Source organism: Miniopterus natalensis, chromosome 8, assembly GCF_054644295.1.
Source record: "Miniopterus natalensis isolate mMinNat1 chromosome 8, mMinNat1.hap1, whole genome shotgun sequence".
Lineage (NCBI taxonomy): Eukaryota > Metazoa > Chordata > Mammalia > Chiroptera > Miniopteridae > Miniopterus > Miniopterus natalensis.
Window position 1 is genome coordinate 61430147 of NC_142088.1, and position 18908 is coordinate 61449054.

Sequence of the window (18908 nt, forward strand, 5' to 3'; positions counted from 1 at the left end):
TCTTCATATTATTGAAGATCTTTTCTTAATAAAAATAAAAGGAGTACTAATTTGTCTTTTGGATAAATCTGTGTTTTCGTATTCTGGGTTTGCTTTGTGGTCTATGCCGTGTTCACACATTATGGCTCAGAAGCATTTTCGTGTTACTGCTTTTGTGTATTTTCTCCGCCTTGTCTCCTCCTCTGGCCTGGCTCCCGGCTGGGCCCAGTCAGGCGCACTGACGCCCCCTACCTGCAGGCTCCGTCTTGCTCAGCACCTGGGCCCTTCCTCCCCGAGTCAGCAATATCTTTAGCCTCAGACCCACGGATTGGTATGACTTGGAGTTAACTTTATTCGTCCCGGACTTTGGATTCATTTGCTGGGCTGTTTAGACTCCTCCGCTTTTAGATGACCCTCCACACCGCAAGTGCCTCTATTGCCAGTTGCTGTGGGATCAGCCCGTGGGCCCTCACTTTGCTGCTATTTTCCATCATCTCCCCTTATCCATTGTTTTCGTTTTTAATATGTTTTTATTGATTTTAAAGTGAGAGGAAGGGAGAGGGAGCGAGAGAGAGAGAGAAACATTGACATGGGAGAGAAACATCAATCGATTGCCTCCTATACACACCTGGACCGATGACAAGCTGCAACATAGGTGTGTGTCCTGACTGGGAATCGAACCGGTGACCTTTCTGTGTATGGAACAACACTCAACCAATTGAGCCACACTGGCCAGTGCATCCCTTATTTCTCCATATCCTTCAGTTGCCAGTTCTAGCTGACTTACCCCCCTCTTCCTCAGTTATGCTCCTTCATCCTATAGGCCCCTTCGGGGCTTTGGTTACCGCTTTCTTACTTCCTGCCAATTTTATTCCCTGCCTATTTCCCAGTCAGACTTGGTGAGTGACACCTGTACAATGGTCACCTCCTGAATTCTGGATGACACTTCTTGGAATCTTTGCTCTTCTGCTGTTTTCATTGACTTCAACCTGCGTCTTGCCAAGTCATACCTTTGGGCCCAGTACCTGTGACCGGCCCACTAACTTTACTTTTGGCAGGTGCTGCAGGTGGTTCTGCTTCTCTCTGTGTGTATCCTGCCCTGGTAGCAGGCCTCTGCTTATCTTTCTTTCTTTCCTTACTGGACTCTTTTACAGAGGCCTGAGACCACCCAGGACAATGTCAGCACGATTTCTCCCGAAGACAAATTACTACATAAAATCAAGAGAGGAAAAGGAACATTTTAATGCATGTGGTTACTTTAAAAAAATTATCCACTGCACAGTCGGGCGTGGCTCAGCGGCTGAGCATCCACCTATGATCCAGGAGATCACGGTTCCATTCCCAGTCGGGGCACAGGCCCCAGGGTTGTGGGCTCCATCCCCAGTAGGGGGTGTGCAGGAGGCAGCCACTCAATGAGGACCCTCTCATCATTGATGTTTCTCTCTCTCTCTCCCTCTCCGTTCCTTTAAAAAATAAAATTTAACAAAAATCATCTACTGATTTTTGTTAAATTTCTTCAGATCCTTCTTATAACTGTTATCACTTGAAGCAAAAGGAGCAATTGTCTATGTCACGTCCAGGCGTCCTTGTACTGTGTAGGCTCTAGATGCAATGAATGTTGTGTCTAGATTTAACATGCCTATCACACATGAAATAAAAGAGCCCATCAATACAGACTAAATTAAAACTGGAGTTGCATAAATAGAATCCATGGTGAACTGTTGTTGAGTTGCCTCATTTATTCTACTTATTGATGAATTTTCATAACTTCTTGAATAAATTATCCAAGAATCAGCCCATGATTTTCTTTATACATTACTTCATCTTTGTGCAAAGGTACTGCCATAATAAAATCTTATGATGATTACTGTTTTTACTACTTGGTTGGGGTGAATTTTATTTTATAATAATTACTGTTTTTTCTATTTGATTGGACTGAATTTTTCATTTACCATTTATATAAAAATGGGACAACATTATACGTCTGCTATTAAAGAGGGCTCAATAATACCTTCATTTTTTTCAGCTCTGGGGACATTCAGATCCCTCCCTTCTTTGGCATACATGTAATTGGCCATATCGATAACATGATTAAAATGCACAACTCCTTTCCTCTAAGATAGCAAATGGGGCATTCATTTATTTAATTTCAACCTCCTGATATCATGCTATTCTTATTCTCTCTGAATTTTATGTGGAATTATGTGGCATAGCCAATTACTTACAAAATGCAACAAGTGGGGAGGTTCTACAACAGGTTACTGGAGCAGGACAGCAGCAGACGGTTGCCTGAATGAAATGTGCCATTTCCATGGTGCATAGTTATGATGTGCTAGTGATTTAACGATGGTGGGAGGATTATAATCGGAGTAAGCTGCTGGCCATGGAGAAATCCATGTAAGAAGTAACGAAGGACTCCAGCTAGTGGGAAAACACGGACACTAAGAGTCTAGATAGAATCAGGCCTAGATAGGCTGGTACTGGATTTCAGTTTGATCTGTCAGAACAAGTGTTGCTACCTGTAGTGCTCCCAACCCATACTCAGAGGTCCCGAATTACAGCACCCTCATGACTGACTTAGAGGATTTCTGCTGTTTCCTCTGAGCTGCATGGGTTTGTCTTAGGGGTAGCTGTGTATGTGCAGAAGAAAGGCTAGAAAAGGAAGGGAAAAGAGTTCAGTTTAGGTAAAGGTCCATCTATCTACTCCTGCTTTACTCAGGAATATGTTTATGTATTTTACATATGAGTTTTGTGTAAGAATTCCTTTGAGAAAAGTGGTTGTTTTTAAAAAATTTGATAACTACTCCATCCAGCTCAGGTTTTCCCCGTCGTTCTGCACACAACTCACTTATCTTTTATCTCCACGTTTTGACGATTTTATCTGTAATTTCAAAAATAACTTCTATGCCAAAGATCCCCAAATTTGTGTCTCTAGCCCTGACTTTGCCACTTAATACCTGTGTGAGGTTTGGGAATCATCCTTGCTGAGCCTCGGTTTTCTTATGTACGTAACTGATGCTGTTACCTTCCCAACCCTACGTGGATAAAAAGAGAGTGGAGGCACAAGTTTGTAAATCGCACAGATACAAAGAACAGTATTGTTTTTATTGCTGTAATTAGTATCTTTAAGACCATATTTCTAACATATTTTTAGCAGGAAATACTTATTTGTATGGAACTTGATACCTTAAAGTTAAGATTTACTAAGTGGTACTCAATTATTCCTTTTCAACACATCAGACAGGATCCTCGATTTTATTTTTCTATTAATGGCACAATTTTTCCAACAGTCACTATATCTCAAAATCGGGAAAACACCTTTCGGTCCTTTCTCTTTTTTATTTTTTAGGTCTTACTGTTACTACATTTCTTCAGATCTTCATGGCAACCTTCCTGGATTAGTATAATAATCTCGTAACTGGTCCCCCTGTCCATTTTCTTCAGTGTTTGCTTCTACCCTGTGTTCTGTCTTTTTGCTGTGGTGTGTTTGTTCGTTCATTTTTATTGCTTTTGCGTTTTGTGTCTGTCCTAGAAAGTGTAGCCTCCCTGCTCATGAAACCTCACTGTCCTGCCCCTGCCTGAACGTCGCGGTGAAGACTTGCCAGCCTTGCCTTCGAGGTTCTTTACAGTATATGTTTCATCTGCATTTACAGCTTTTCTTTTTACAGCGCCTCACAGGCCTCCTACCCTCCAGCCAAACTCTTCGTTCTCCAAAAAGGTGCTGACCACTTTTACTCCTGGATCTTTCCACAGACTCTTCCGCCTGGAATGCGTTCACTTTGTTGAAAAACTACGGATCCCCTAAGCCAGTGGGAAATGCCATCTCCGTGAAAGTATTTGTCATTTTCCCCTAAACAGATGTGACTCTGACTCTTCTCTCCGAACCGGCTGTCACTCTTCTTTATCTCGCTCCGTGGTCGTGTAATACCTAAGTAATAACGTAAAGTAGTTCCCTTGTTCTTAAGTTTAACTTAGTCATTACGTATCTGTTTCATTATGGGTCAGCCTCAGCCCCTGATCGAAAGCTAGTTGGTGAGAGGAATACGGTTTCATCCTACAGGTTATGTCCTGCTGTGCTACACAGGCAGGAAAGGAAAGTGGCTCCCAGCCGCCTTTGCTCTCGAAACTATGGAGGGCCAGTTTAATACTGCTTTTTTCTTGATGAAATGCAGGTATATGTAGTGAGAAAATTGTCTCAGGCATCGGTATTTGCATTCATGTTGAAGTATATTTGAATGAAAGTGCCTTTTAATCAGAAACTAACATTTTATGGAAAGAGTAAACTTACTCCAAGAAAGATGTCTTGCCTGTTCTTGTCTTCGATTAATCTTCAGGGAGACATTTCTTGTTGTTTGTAGTTTGTCTATCTCTATATTAAGGCATTAGGCTCTGTAGCAAATCCTTTTTGTATTATTACAAATCAACCAGTCTTTTACTACTTTAGTGTTGTCAACCACTCACTCTTTATTGTTTTTTTAAATGCCAGAAAATAAAAAGCTAAAACCCCACCCTGTATTAATATAATTTTATGATTAAGATTTTACATTCACAGAAGTCCAGAAATTCTAAGTTACAGTTCCCAAAAGAATCCTAATTCAGTCACATTGCATAAACTGATATTAAGGTCGAAATGTATCATCATTACAGTAATGCAAAATACTCAGATATGCATGAGGACCCAGTTATGGTTGTTGAGGGAACCATAATTTTGGATTTTCTGACTTTTTTTGCACATACAGTTTCAACCATAATGTTAAGTTAATGCAGTTTTTCTCACTGACTCTGAAGTAATATATTTGTTGCTATATTTATCTTAAAAATAAGTTTTTATTGACTTCATTTTTTTCTTCTGTATATCTGTGAACCTGTATACTTACAGAGATCTGATGTCCTTACGAAGAGAACTACCTAAGGAATATTTCTATATAAAAATAGTTTTTAAGCTCTTGTATACTCGTATCCTCTCTGCCTTTCTCTCTCACACACACTGCCTCACACACTTATGTTACATTCTGGCACATTATAGAAGCAGGTAGCATATCCACTACCTGCTGTTGAAAGTGTTGACGATACTGAATTATTTATTCTATCTTCTACACTATCCAAAATCGTTTTGGGTACTTTGACACATTTTGGTCTCTTCCATATGGATCCTTCATGGTGGCAGAGTTGCCAGATGCTCAGGTTTTGTGACAGTCCTCGTTTTTCAAGGACTGTTGGAATATTCTTGGGAGAATCTCGCCTTGTTACTGATTCCTATGGAGTGGTGAAATACTAACATTTCTTTGAAAGTGTTTTTCAAGACCAGGAGTTAGTGCAAAAAGTTATTAGAATGTCCCATCTGAGTATATTTAACTTTGAGAACTGAGTAAGGGAGCAATTTACCATGAAATCCATTTGCAGTGAGTTGGCATCACTCTAACAATGTGTCATACTAGCAGTTTATATGCTATGGGGATTAAAACAAAGTTATTTAAAATATTAAATGTTCGCTCTTACAGAACTTATGCTCTTTGTTTATAGCTCAGTTGCCAATGCAAAGGTGAAAGGCAGGATGACCAGCCCAGCTTCTCTTTTTATTCCTTATCTACTATATCAATACCTATATCTATAGGTGTGTGCTTATATACATGTCAATATAACTGTATATGTAAAATATTAATATAATGATATAAAATGTCGTTATTTCTGGCCCTGGGCATTTGCTTTTCCTTTCAGTATTAATAGAAACTCATGAGCTGCCCCCTTCCCAATCCCTACTCCTAACACAAAATGAATTGGAAATTCTCCTCATCTTTCATGTCCATCTCAAGTGTTTTTTCCTTGAAAGCTTTCTGGGTTTCCCCGGGCAGGCCCGAGGCTCCCTGCTTGCGGCTCCCTGGCCTTCTGGGTCCTTCCTGACCCTCAGAGCGCTGCTATGTACAGGAGAGGACAGGGCAGAAGGCAGCGACGGGCGCAGAGGGCTGCCTCCGTGCTCGGCCCCGTGTGTAAGTGTCTTAGTGGCAGCCACAGTCTCTGGACGACTTCTGTGTGACCTCTGGCATGTGACCCGAGATGTAGGCAATGGAAATTCAAATAGCATTGAGAGTCAAATGGATGTCCGTAGCGAGTCTCTAGTGCCTATTTATATCCACATTTAAGTACTTTTGTCTATATTTGTGGAAAGGGTGAAACATTGATCAAAGAAAGTTTTGTGTTTTTTTTTCTCAGGGAGTTGGTTTCCCCCATTTAAGTGGAGAATATTTTCACCCCGATATCTAACGTGAAGCTGCTCCCGCTATTGAAATTAGAAGGCAGGCTCCCCAACACCACCTGTGACTCTGTCTGTAATTAACTCTATCATGTCCCCAGTTTGGCCTCCGACTGGCTGACCCAGGGCGGGTGACCTCATTCTGTGCTCCTTAGTCACCTAGTAAGGAAGTGTGGCTGAGGAAATTTGAAATTCCTACTGGCTGTAGTATTTGATGAGTCCATATATAGTGTAGTGTGGTGAGTAAGACCAAGAAAAATGCATCTCAGAAAGTTACTGTGTCGTGAAGCTTGTGTTGAATGACCTTCCACAATATTGTTTACATAGCATTTTTATTTTTCATGTCCCGCCCCCCGCCCCCCCCCCCCCCCGTACATATGTATATGTTACTTTAAGGAAAAGAAAGAAGGCAGTTATTTAAGTTGTGATCAAGGGAACTATATTTAAAAAATACAGTGTTTTTTATTTATCAAACTTAGCCACATAGATTTTTAACTTTTCATTTTACATTATTAAAATAGGAAGTTTTCTTTTTTAAGTAGGAAGTTCTGGTCTTTGAAAAACTAGCTTTCAAATGTTGCTCCCTTCTGTGACCTCTGTCTGTGATATAGACTGGGAAACATAATGCTAGAATTTTTATGTTGGCTTGATGAGAAAGAAGCCCAGGATTAACAAATCAATGTCTAGAAAAAGTCCCGTCTTTAAAATAAAAATATAAAAGACCAGGACACGGTCCTGGGACTCCTATCTTCAAATTCTTTTTCTATTGTAGATGTACTACATTATTTAATATTACACTCTCCCAAACACGTTTTGAATGCCTACTGTGTACTTCACTCTGCTGGTTTTGACTTTTGTAGTTAATTATCGAGTGATATCCATGTAATTAAAGTGATGTGTAAAATAGCAATATATTGGAGATACTAAATAAATTGGTTTTTCTTGGGGGCCCGGGATGATAGTTTTCCAAATGACATATTAAACATCAAATTCAGGGAAGATTTCAAAGAACTGTCTTGGACTTGCCAAAACAAACGTGGGCGAAATAATCACAACACAGGACTGTAATCTCTATGAGAAGCATAACAAAATGTCACAAATCAAATGGTAGGACAACTCAATAGAATGCAGGATTCTGGGCCGCAAATTTAGAACAAATACTCAGAAGCACCAAGTTGATCTTAGGACTGATTACAGAAAGATGGAATACTTTGGAGGCATTTTATTTGTTAATTTTAGCAATAGATGTGACTCAGTAAAAATAGCAACTTACCATATTTGCCATGTTAGCTTGTTCATATTGGGGCACAAAATGCCTTTCCTTCCATGGTTGTCAGGAACAGTTTAGTTGATATACCAGGAGGCAGGGTAATATTATTATTGTTATGACTATTGTAGCTATTCCTCTTGTCATAATACTCAAGCCTAAATGATGGTATCTGAATGCCACTTTGGTTGGCCTGTGGTTTGTTTCTTAGGCCTGTGCCTGAACTGAGCTTTCTGTATCTGTTTGAGCAATAGTTTTCTGTCTGGAGTGACCAGTGTCTCCTCAAGAGTATATAATCTTAGTATTGGTAAGGCCGAGTTGGAGTAATAGTGAGGTTTATATCCATTACCTTGGATCTCTGGTCTTCCAACTCTCTAATATTTAGAAATAAACTCTAGGGACTCATGAGTGACATGAACTAAAGGGCGAAGAACATTCCAATATAAAATGATACGCTGCTGTTGAGGAACAGTATTCTGTGATAGATTAATCATGAGGTGAATTATAAATATTTCACATACTAATTATATTAGTTTATGGAGATAAAACACCATATGAAGTGTTCCCAGCACACTCAGCAAGTTAGATGCCTTTTGCATGTTAATTGACTTACTCCTTCAAGGCTGATGATCATGAATCCCTGAAGATGACAGGAGTTATTATCATGACATTGTATATTCCTCATCTCTGTACCAGGTTGACACTACCTTTCCCCAGGAGTTCCTTTTCTTTGGGTAATATGTTAAGTGCTTGATATGTTAGGATTTTGAAGCAGAGAACAGTGCCTGACATATCATTAGGGATCATAAGGAAAAAGTAATGGACTTGAACAAAAATGACATCAAATAACACTACCAAGAATTGTGTCGGGTGCCCAGGTAAGAGGGTAAGTGCATTCTCGGGGGGGAGGGGGGGACATGAGATGTTGTCCAACTTGTATTTTAATGTTAGAAGTAAACATCGTATTGAACGGCGCTATAAACAGAGAATCACCAGTTTTATTTTCTCGGTGTCGTTGAGGGGATGACTGATTGACCCATTCACTCATTCATCTATTTGCTAATTTGAAGACATTTATTGAGCCCCTCGGATAGGATAATTAACAAGGAAGCTATCGGGCTCACTCTAAGGAAACTTAAATCCAGAGTGGGGACTGCTGTCTTGAAACTATTGGATACGAAAGAAAACAATAGCAGATCTAATATATCTCATAAAAAAATAAATATATACTTAATTTTCTATAAAACAAGACAACATGAAATATTGGAGAAACATGCTGAATAATGTATAAAATTATATAACAAGCCAGAACCCACATTTTTACCTGACACATTTGGTTATCAGGCCCTTTAGCTGAATTAAATCTCTAATCGCCTGGCCCGGTGGCTCTGTTAGTTGGAGTTTGTCTCATACACCAAAAGGCTGCAGGTTTGATTCCCGGTCAGGACACATACCTAGGCTGCGGGTTTAATTCCTGGTTCGGGTGCCTAGGGGAGGCAACCGATCAATGTTTCTCTCTCACATTGATGTTTCTCTCTCTCCCTCTCCTGTCTCTCTAAAAATTAATAAAAGCATATACTCAGGTGACGATTAAAAACATACACAACTTCGTTAAAATCTCTAATGCATTTTCTTTCATTAGTCTATTATCTATTACCTTCAGTTACTGAGTGGGCACTCCACTTATATTTAGCATTTGTGAAAACTGTCTGTTTCCCCCCTACTCCAACCCTATTTGTTTTCTCCTTTGTTAAGGAATGTTACCACTAACTGTGATTGCAGAAGCTGGGACCCTTTGATTACCACTAACTGTGATTACACAAGCTGGGACCCTCTGAGTCATGCTCACCCCCTGCCTCCCAGCAATCAAGTCAGACATTCCTGTTACCTGCATTGCTCTTAATATCAACCCCACTTCTCTCTGTCTGTCTGCCCTGAGCACCTGCATCCTTAGTTCAGTAGGCCGGCTCCTTCGTGTTATCTAGGATGCTGCCTAGATTGCATGTCTTCAGGAGATCCTTCCTCGGTGGCCATGACCTTTCCACAATTTGTCTAACGGTGTAACCACTGAGTGCATGTGTGGTGAATGAAGGGATGAAGTGAAACTGCTCAGGTTAGTATAGTTCTTCTTTATATCATATTCTTTTATTTCTCAAACACAGACTATAAGAAGTACAGTTAACAGGGAACACTGAGTCACATTCTAATCTTAGATGATTCAAAATCCATGTGGAGTAACTGAAAAGGTGGAGGCTTTGGGGCCAGATCAATTTGGATTTGAAACTCATCGCTGCCTTGTAGCCACTGCTTGTTTTAGCATTTAGCCAGACTTCTTGTGCTTTAATTAATTGGTACATGGAGAGAATAAGACATATCTCTTAGGGCGATGATTAAATGAGATGATATATGCACAGTACACGATTTCCTCTCTTCCTTTAGAATATTATCACATTTTGGTGACTTCAGAATTTCATTGTCACAGAGCGAAGATGGAGAGCCACGGTTTTAAATGAACTGGTGTTATCTATATTTGGATACGTATAGAGCTACCTTTCTTATGTTGAACCTGGTGGTGATGGTGGTATTTTATTTTATTTTATTTTATTTTATTTTATTTTATTTTATTTTATTTTATTTTATTATTTTATTTTATTTTATTTTATTTTATTTTATTTTATTTTATTTTATTTTATTTTATTTTATTTTATTTTATTTTATTTTATTTTATTTTATTTTATTTTATTTTATTTTATTCCTATTATTTCAATTTTTCTTAGCCAGCAAGCATTCACAACTCAGTTAATTAAGGATAACAAGAAATAAAGCATTGTTAGTACAATAATAACTGTACACTGGATCCCCATATTGCTAACAGATAAAGTACAAACTTTCCAAACTTCTTGCTCTGCATTTGGGTACTTCTAGGTCTGATGGATGACCACCTTTCCAGCTTTATCTGATTACTTTTTTTCCCCCCAAACCCTAAACTTTAGCCAACTGTACTTTCTCCCTGACTTATTTGAATAGTACTGATATTTCCAGACCCAGGACCTCAGGACTCAGGCTTCTGCTACCCTCAGTGAACTTGAAGCTTTCAGGCCTGGCCTCTTTCTTTTACCTTCTTTCTCTGAACCGATAGCACTTAGTGCCTCCCCTTGATTCTGTCAGCTTGCACTGCTGTGCCACTCCTCTTTTACAGGACAGAACTAATAATTATCTTTTTACTGTTATTTAATGTTTCTTGTATTTTGTGGCTTATTTTACCAATTATATTGTCAACTGTTTTGCAAAAGGGATGATATCTTGTACTTCTTATATTGTCAAGTCAAGAGATTTGACGTTATTTTGATTTGTAGACTAATGATAGAATGTTTAAAACAGACTAATATGTGAGTGTTCAGAGTGGTTCATATTACCTTGTATCTTGTAAGAATACTTTTGATAATGAGTTCTAGTTTCAAAATACGTCAAAAATGTTTACATGTACACAGTATAAATTTTGATTTGTTTATAGATTTTTTTTTTCAGCATTTAGGCCCATCCTTCCTTCCTTTTTCATCCGTTGTTGTTACAAACATAATTATTGAGTGTCTTTTATGGATTAGGCATTATGCCAGAAACCAAGAATGAAAAGACTTGAGAGGTTGCTGGAGTAATTTGAGATGCCTAAATTTAAGTGACACCTTTTGTAAGAGCTCCAACAGGTGTGATGTAATTTGTCTCCTTGAGCATCCATAAAGCAGGTTCGGGTGCTGATGATTACAGAGTGGACAGATGTTCAGAAGCAATCTGGAGATACTGCTCAGTGGCAGGTCTTACCTACAGACCTGGATGCCATGTCTTCTGTGCAAGTGCTCTTTACACATGCTCTCCTGCCATCATGGGAGGCAATGGAAAGGAACATTACCTGGTGGAAAAAGGCAAAACTGCCCGATTGATTGATGCTACGCCCTGGGATAGCTTTTGGGAACCTGGATAGTCTTTTTTTACAGCCTGTAAATTACCCATCACAAGAACCTAGGAAATTAAATGACTACATTTCCTTTTCTTTTAGCTAAGGCTTTCATCCTGTATTTTTAGTTGTTTTAGTAAATGAAAACATTTTGTTATGCAGTGTTCTTGAAGGTTTTTGAAAACCCTCAGCATTTAAACATTCAGTAAAAATGTTCTAATTTAGATGAAGTAGCTGACAGCTAAAGCATATTGCATTAAAATGAAATTTGTACATCAATGACTAATAACTATTATAACTCAGTTATCTTTCTACGCTAGTTTTACAAATTAAAAAATATATTTAAGCCAAAGGCTTTTGAAATGTTTGGGGATAATTTTCATTTATGCCCATACGTATTATCGAGCTGCTATTATATTGAAACACTGTCAACACACTTTGGAGGTGGTGAAGTGGAGGAAAAGCTAGGACTCCTCTTTTTCACTCCTTGTGCCTAGTTCATGAGCAAACCTGACAGCGCTCTCAGCAAACCCAGTCAGGTCACTTCTCTCACCTCCCGCACTGTCATCTTAGTCCAAGCCACCTCCTTGCTCTTCTCCTTCCTGTTCCTCCTCCTTCCAAAATGATCCCTCACGGTCGGTTTTCTATTGATAGTGAGAGTAGAATTTTCTGATATTAAAAAGCAATAAAAAATCTTATGAAGTACATAAACAAATGTAATAGAAATACAAGAGATTATAATACAATGAAAAATTTAAAGCTTTACATATATGAATATAAAAATCATGCCCTAGTTGGGGATATTATGCACATCATATTATTAAGTCTATTAAAACTCATGTTTTAGGAATAGTTTTTAAAATAGTAGAACAGCACATTAAGTGTTGTGTTAAAAGCAAAAAAAAAACAACAACAAAAAAACCCCCACAAAAAAACAACACTCTATATAATAATGTATATATATTAGAAAGTAAAAAGCATAAGAGGAAATGCACTCAAGATACATACATACTTTTGTATTTTCCCAGCTTAAAGTCCTTCAGTTTGTACCCATTGTAGTTACCATAAAATCCAAAATTATTTTCACATCGTACAAAAAGTCTGTTGATTTCCTCAGCCTCTTCTCTGGCCATTTTCTCATTGAACAAGTTACTCCAGCGTCCTTGGTCTTTATTTCGTTCCCCAACCTGTCAATTTTCTTCTTGCTTTAGCTGCTTTGTTTTCTATTTTATGTCCATCATTCAGCCTAGTACCTTGCAAATAAAGATGCTCAACATACACTGGCTAAAGGATCACTGGAATGCAAATAGTGGCTGCCTCCTTTTGGGGTGGTTGTGGGTGATATTCCTTTAAATTATATTTTGTGTACTTAAAATCTTTCTGTAATGGACATGTGTTTTCTCATTATCAGAAGGAAAAAGAAACTAGTATCATTTCGGAATTGGAGAGCCTGGTAGGTGAAATACAGCCAGTCAGGAGGAACTTAGATTCTTAGAATCAGGTCGAGGATCTGTACAAGAAAATCAATTCAGCGAGGAAGTGCATTCAGGTACCGTGGGTGGAGTGTTGGGTTGCGGTAAGCTGGTCCATCCAAAGCTGTGCTTTCCTGCACAGTAGTCATTACTCTGTGGCTATTTAACTTACACTTAAATTAATCAAATTGAATTAAATTTAAAATTTAGTTCCTCAGTTGCACTAGCTGCATTTCAAGTGCTGGATAGCCATATGTAACAAAGTCACTACTATATTAGACAGTACAGATAGAGAACATTTCTATCATTGTAGAAAATACCGTATCACAGCAAGCACAGGATCTACAATCCTGAAGAATGAACATCAAAGAATGGGATCTCCAGGCAGGCACCCGAAGAAGGAAGGCTTGGGTAACGAGACTGAGCCACCTGAATCTAGACAAGGAGCTCAGCTGTTGAGCTGGACGAATGGACTTGACTCTCTTGTCCAAGGCCTCCTGAAGCCCTACAGGGGATTATGCAATATGAGTAACAACCCAAACCGGTATCTGTGTTAAACTGCGTACTATGTCCTGATTTGTTGTAAGTGGTTGGGGGTCAGGGGGTAAGGGGGCTGTAGAAAAGATTTCACGGGGCAAGAATGAGACAGAGAACCTAGTCCGCGAGGGAGTATTACTAGGTTGTAAATAGTGGTGGTCGGAATACTGGATGCTTGTCCTCTTTCTCTCATTTCACTGCCTTTCCATAGCCTTTATGATACAAAAGAATGCATCATGATGATAGTGGCCTCACTCCCGCAATGATTAAGTGTATTTCAGCATCTTTTTTTACATATTAAGGGAATAAGTTGAAAGGCAAGCAACTAGTTTATTCAAACTGAGCAGGAAAAAGATACAGTCTCTAATGATGAATTTCCCCGTGTGAAATAATGTTATATTTCTCAAGCAAATATGACATAATGTGCACTGAAAACAACTGAAACATGTACGGATACAATCCCAAGTACACAGAAAGGTGTTGATGGGCTTGTAGCACCGAGTCGTTTGGGTTAGACGATTATAATAGCAGCCTCCTTATACTTTTGGTGAGATGGTAAGTTAATGATGTAGCCGTTAATTTGAATTTAGCAGACGTTTTAAATATAGGTTTCTCTTACGGAGACAAAAGTTGCAATTTAAAGCTCTTTGGTGGTCTAAAAACAGCTTAATTCTGTAGTAGCATGGTAATAAGTGCTAATCCAGCTTATGCCGTGATTGTAGTGTGTCATGTTTGTGAAAGATTGCCCAACTGCTTTCTCTGGGTTTTATGTTAATTTAAAAATATTAAACGTAAAACCTTATAACATCTTCATGCTGAGATAAACTGTTCAATTTAACTTGTGCTCAAGCAGCAGCTGTCAGGAATTACCGTGTTCCTAGTGGTTTTTGCTGTCACCTTGTGCCCTTTCCTCCAGACGCACAGCGTGGGGTGATAAAGCTCACCTTGTTAGGATTTGTTGCTTAAATAACACCTGAGGCAAGGTGAACATCAGGAGCCTAGGGATTAGTTGCTGATGGAGTGATGTCATTCATTCTATTAGAAACTTTCTTTAATTGATGGAAGGAAGCTAAGTAAAAATTGCCTATAAATCATACCTGTGTCCCTTTTGTGGGCACATTCATTACTTATTTGGGGGAGTCACTGAGCTCAGTATTTGAGGAATTGCTTATTTGTCCAATTTAACTACCATTTTACAAGTGAGAAGGCAAAGAGAACTGTTTTATTAATGACAGAGCTAATTTCCACAATTTAGGAATATGAAGACTAATTCAAGATTAGTAATAAAAATATAATGAATTTTCTGTTGATGACTGACCAAATGAAAGGAAGTGTTGCTATGGACAGTCCCAAATGGTTGATATTGTGAAAATCATTGCCATTTCACTTCTGGATGTATTGCATTGTTTCATTTGGGAGTTTTATTTGAAAGACTCGACTTTAGATTTGGATTCCTTGATTACGGATCAGCTGGTACTCAGGAGGAGAGGAGGTGTGTGGTAGAAGAATGAAGGGCTCACCTTGGTTAAGCATTTTCTGCAGATGGTCCACCCTGAGGATAATTTTCATGTGGGAAATTAACAATTAGATTATGACAAGAAGTACATATATGATGGGTTTATTGTTTATGGCATGTAGTATAGTTTTCCTTTCTACTTATGGCCATTTTGTGGCATATTCCCTCATAGTTTTATAATGTATAACAACAAAATATTGCAATACTACATCAGTGAATTGCAGTATACCAATCACTTAATTGTTAACATTGGCACATTTTCTCTTTCTCTATGTAAATATATACATATGAGTATTTGTTATTAGCAGCCTTTTGATGGAACAATTTAAGAATTAATTGCAGACATCATGTAACTTCACATAAATAATTCAACAGGTATCTTCTAAAAAATGAAGGTAATCTCCTATATAAAGCCAATAAAATTATTAAACTTAAGAAATTTAAGACTAATGAAAATTTACAAGCTTATATTCAGCCCATATTCAGTTTCTCTGTTGTCCGTCTAATGTCCTTTATAGCAGTTTTTCCCAGTACTAGAGTGGCATTTTTATTTTGGGGTCTCTTTATTTTCCTTTAGATTTTTCTTTTTCTTTTATGACATTGACCTTGGAGATCCAGACCAGCTATTTTTCGAGATATCTGATTGTTTCCTCATGGCCAAATTCAGATCAGGCATTTTTGGCAGATTTGCATCTTTCTCATTGGTGATTTGTGTCTTTTCAGTGTATTATATTGGGAAATACATGATATCAGTTTGTCCCATTATTGGGCAAATTTAGTATGATCACCTGGGTAAGTTCATGTCTACCAAATTTCTCCATTATAAAGGTGCCATTTTTTTCTTTGCTATTAATAATTAGCAAAATGGCTACATTTAAGTTTTTCTACCTAGTGTGTGAAAAACATTGAACATGCTCAAGTCGTAATGATTCAGAATGAGCCATTGCTTGCAATAGTGTGTATGTTGCCGGTAGGAAGTGGGGGAAGGAAGTAGGGAGAGTTACCCAATAAGCAGACCCACAAGTGGCCATCCAGTTTCTTTTAAGGAAAATATTGACTGAGATTAATGTTTTGTTCTTTCTACTAAGGATAAGGTTTGTAGATAAGCAAATATCTTCACATTTTAGAATTTTCAACCTAAGTTCTTGAAAGACTTATACTTGGTGGTGAGTGGGAATATTTTTGGTTAAAATAGGGCATTTTTAACCAGTGTTTTTCCATTTGCTTTAGTTAGGTACACATTGACAATTTAAACAGTAATGCATCTCCTTAGTAAGATTTTTTTTTCTCCTTTAAAGCAACAGACCATGACATTAATACAGCAACGTGGGTATAAAAGGGAGATCACTGCTTTTTGGTTGTAGGTGCCTTTTTTAGCCCATGAAGAAGACACGTGAATTCCTATTTATGAAACATGCACTTACTATGTAATCACTCTTCTTATGTGAAAGGCTAGTGCTGCGGATCTTATAAACACCTGAAGTTAGCCATTTGGCTTGTCAGCAAGGGAGAATTTATAGTAGTTGTAATCATGGTAATAATGAGGGTGATATTTTGTATTTATTACGTACAGAAAAACGCATTTGCAATGTAAGCCGTCCATGACCAATTCTTGTCCGTGGCGTAATGGAAAGCACTTCGGGCCGAGCAAACCAGGAGCCCCGGCTTTGCCACTTTTCACCAGTGTGATTCCAGGAACAACTCTTCACCTTCTTGAACCTCATTTTTTAGAATGAGAATTAAAGCTGTAACGGTCAAATGATGCTGCGTTATGTTATAAAGGTGGCATTCCATCAGAATTGTGCCATCTTAATGTACTTGGCTGCCCGGGGACTGTCACTTGTGCCTCGTGTGTCCATACATGGTAGGCACCTCATTAGTGAAACATTTTCAGGGTGTCCCAGACAGTTATTTACTCCTTTCTGTTTGTTCCTTTAATACTTTGCATATGGCACTGGTACAGGGAGCATTCAGCCTTGTTCATCTTTCCTGTTCTTTCTGGCTGGACGCTGGCACACAGTAGGCATTTAGTAAATGTTTGTGGAATGAGTGAGTTGATAGACACTTTCACTTATAAACATGGATAGGTAAGTTTTAGGTTTCCTTCCCCTCCCCAAAGAAAAGGAATCAGTCAACCTTCAGTTTTTAAATATTTATGTGTTCTGTAGGGGTTTTACAGATTGTGTATCTATTGCCATTAGCAGTCCAGTAGCGGAGAAAAAAATGAGAAAACCCCCCCAAAATATTGCAGAATAGTGAAAAAAAGGGAGGGGAGCACAGCAAGAAAACATGCCAAGAGAGAAAGACCACACTAGATAGGTCTATTGCATAAATCAAAAGGGTTTATGTCAGAACATGAGCATGTGCCATTCCTGCTTGTATATTGAATTTCAGTAGTTGGTTGCATAAAGAAGTAAAGTGTAATGAAACTGGCAAGCAAAGTATTCCCCAGTCAGCCTTATCTTTGTTCCATTTGTCCTTCAGATGGAGCTTTTCTTGGCTTTTTCAATAAAATCCATCCAGCTTTTTTTTCTTTTGCATCTCTCAGTAACGGAGCTGAGAAGGCCAATGAGATTCGGAGCTTTTATAGTTCTTAGCAGCTGCTTTTTCAGAGATCAAAACTTAGAATGCTGCTACATGGTATTAATTCGTAACCATTGATGTTTTTCTGGGGGTAGGATGGCGGGGGGCAAGGAAAGAAGGTCAAAGGATGACCCCCTTCAAGCATGCCCGGGACAGTAAAGCCTAATTTCCTTATTTCCTAGGATCCTCTTTGCAAGCTCAGTGCTTAACCTGACCGAACTGGCTGCCCTTCGGCCTGACCTTGGGAAACTGAAAAAGATTCTGTACTTCCACGAGAACCAATTGGTATATCCTGTCAAGAAATGTCAGGAGAGGGATTTCCAATATGGATACAACCAAATTCTCTCATGGTAGGTATCGACTGTATCATTATATTTAGTCCTTTGGTACCTTTTTCTTTATAGGTGGTTAGCTTTTAAATCTGGAGACCTATTGTACACTTATTTTAAAGCACCTTAAAGTAGGTGGCAAATGTTCAAACATACCTTCCATGGTAGTAATTACTTGTGCCTCTGCAGTATATGTATAAGATCACAGCTAATGCTTTTATAAAATATGTATATGTAACAATCTAATTATAGGTTGCACTAATTATCTAACTTTTCTACCACATTCACAATAGAATCACAGGGTTCACAGGGACCACCTTTGCCCCTTGATTCTATTATCCACTGTTTAAGACATACTTTCAGAAAAGGGCAGCCAGTCTGCTCTTGTTTGCCAGCCGCTTTCAGTGATTCCAGCTAAAATCACAATCGGATTTTCAGTGGAAAAACAAAAAATAAGGCCTAATGGAGCAAGGGGTTTTTGTTCTTTTTTTATCGTTTGTAAGAGAAAACTATGGAAAATGAATCTTGAGGTAGTTGTTGCTATTTCCCCCCCCCTCATTGAGTCTTCAGAAATTGCGCAGCCTTAAAATACCATGACATTTCAAAGGTGATGGTCCCTCTCTATTGTTACTTCAGCACAGTGCATCTCCTGAAGCCTAGTTAATGAAAGAAGTTAGTAACAGCTCTGGAGCGGCTTCGCCATGGATCCTGTTCCCATGACCGCAGCCATCCAGCGGAGGAAGGTTGGCCGTACTTGAGTACTTTTTTCACTCACCTTTTTAAGCAGTTATTAGCAGTTGGGACTCATGATGTGTTTAAAGAGACTCCCAACTCTTGCAAAGTATATTCCGTACTTTAGTTGACATAGAAAAGCAGCTCTGTGGTAACACTTCTGTGTTTTGAGCATTTTGTAAATGTTTTTCTGCAATCATTTTTACAAGCAGCTTCCATTGTGAAGTAGCAGCGCTATCAAAATAGCGTGGAACTGCTCCCCATCAAATGTCTCGTAAAAAAGCAACCATT

The 18908-nt window shown here is 38.6% G+C and overlaps 1 protein-coding gene across 4 annotated transcripts in view; it reads left to right on the forward strand.

The window, feature by feature from the left end:
- Positions 1–18908, forward strand: part of QTMAN (queuosine-tRNA mannosyltransferase) — a 336827-nt gene that overhangs the window by 137860 nt on the left and 180059 nt on the right. For all 4 annotated transcript variants that reach the window (XM_087819871.1, XM_016196527.2, XM_016196526.2 and 1 more), the window contains exon 3: positions 17739–17906. In XM_087819871.1, the coding sequence (XP_087675997.1) occupies positions 17739–17906 (168 nt within the window). The remainder of the gene's footprint in view (positions 1–17738; positions 17907–18908) is intronic.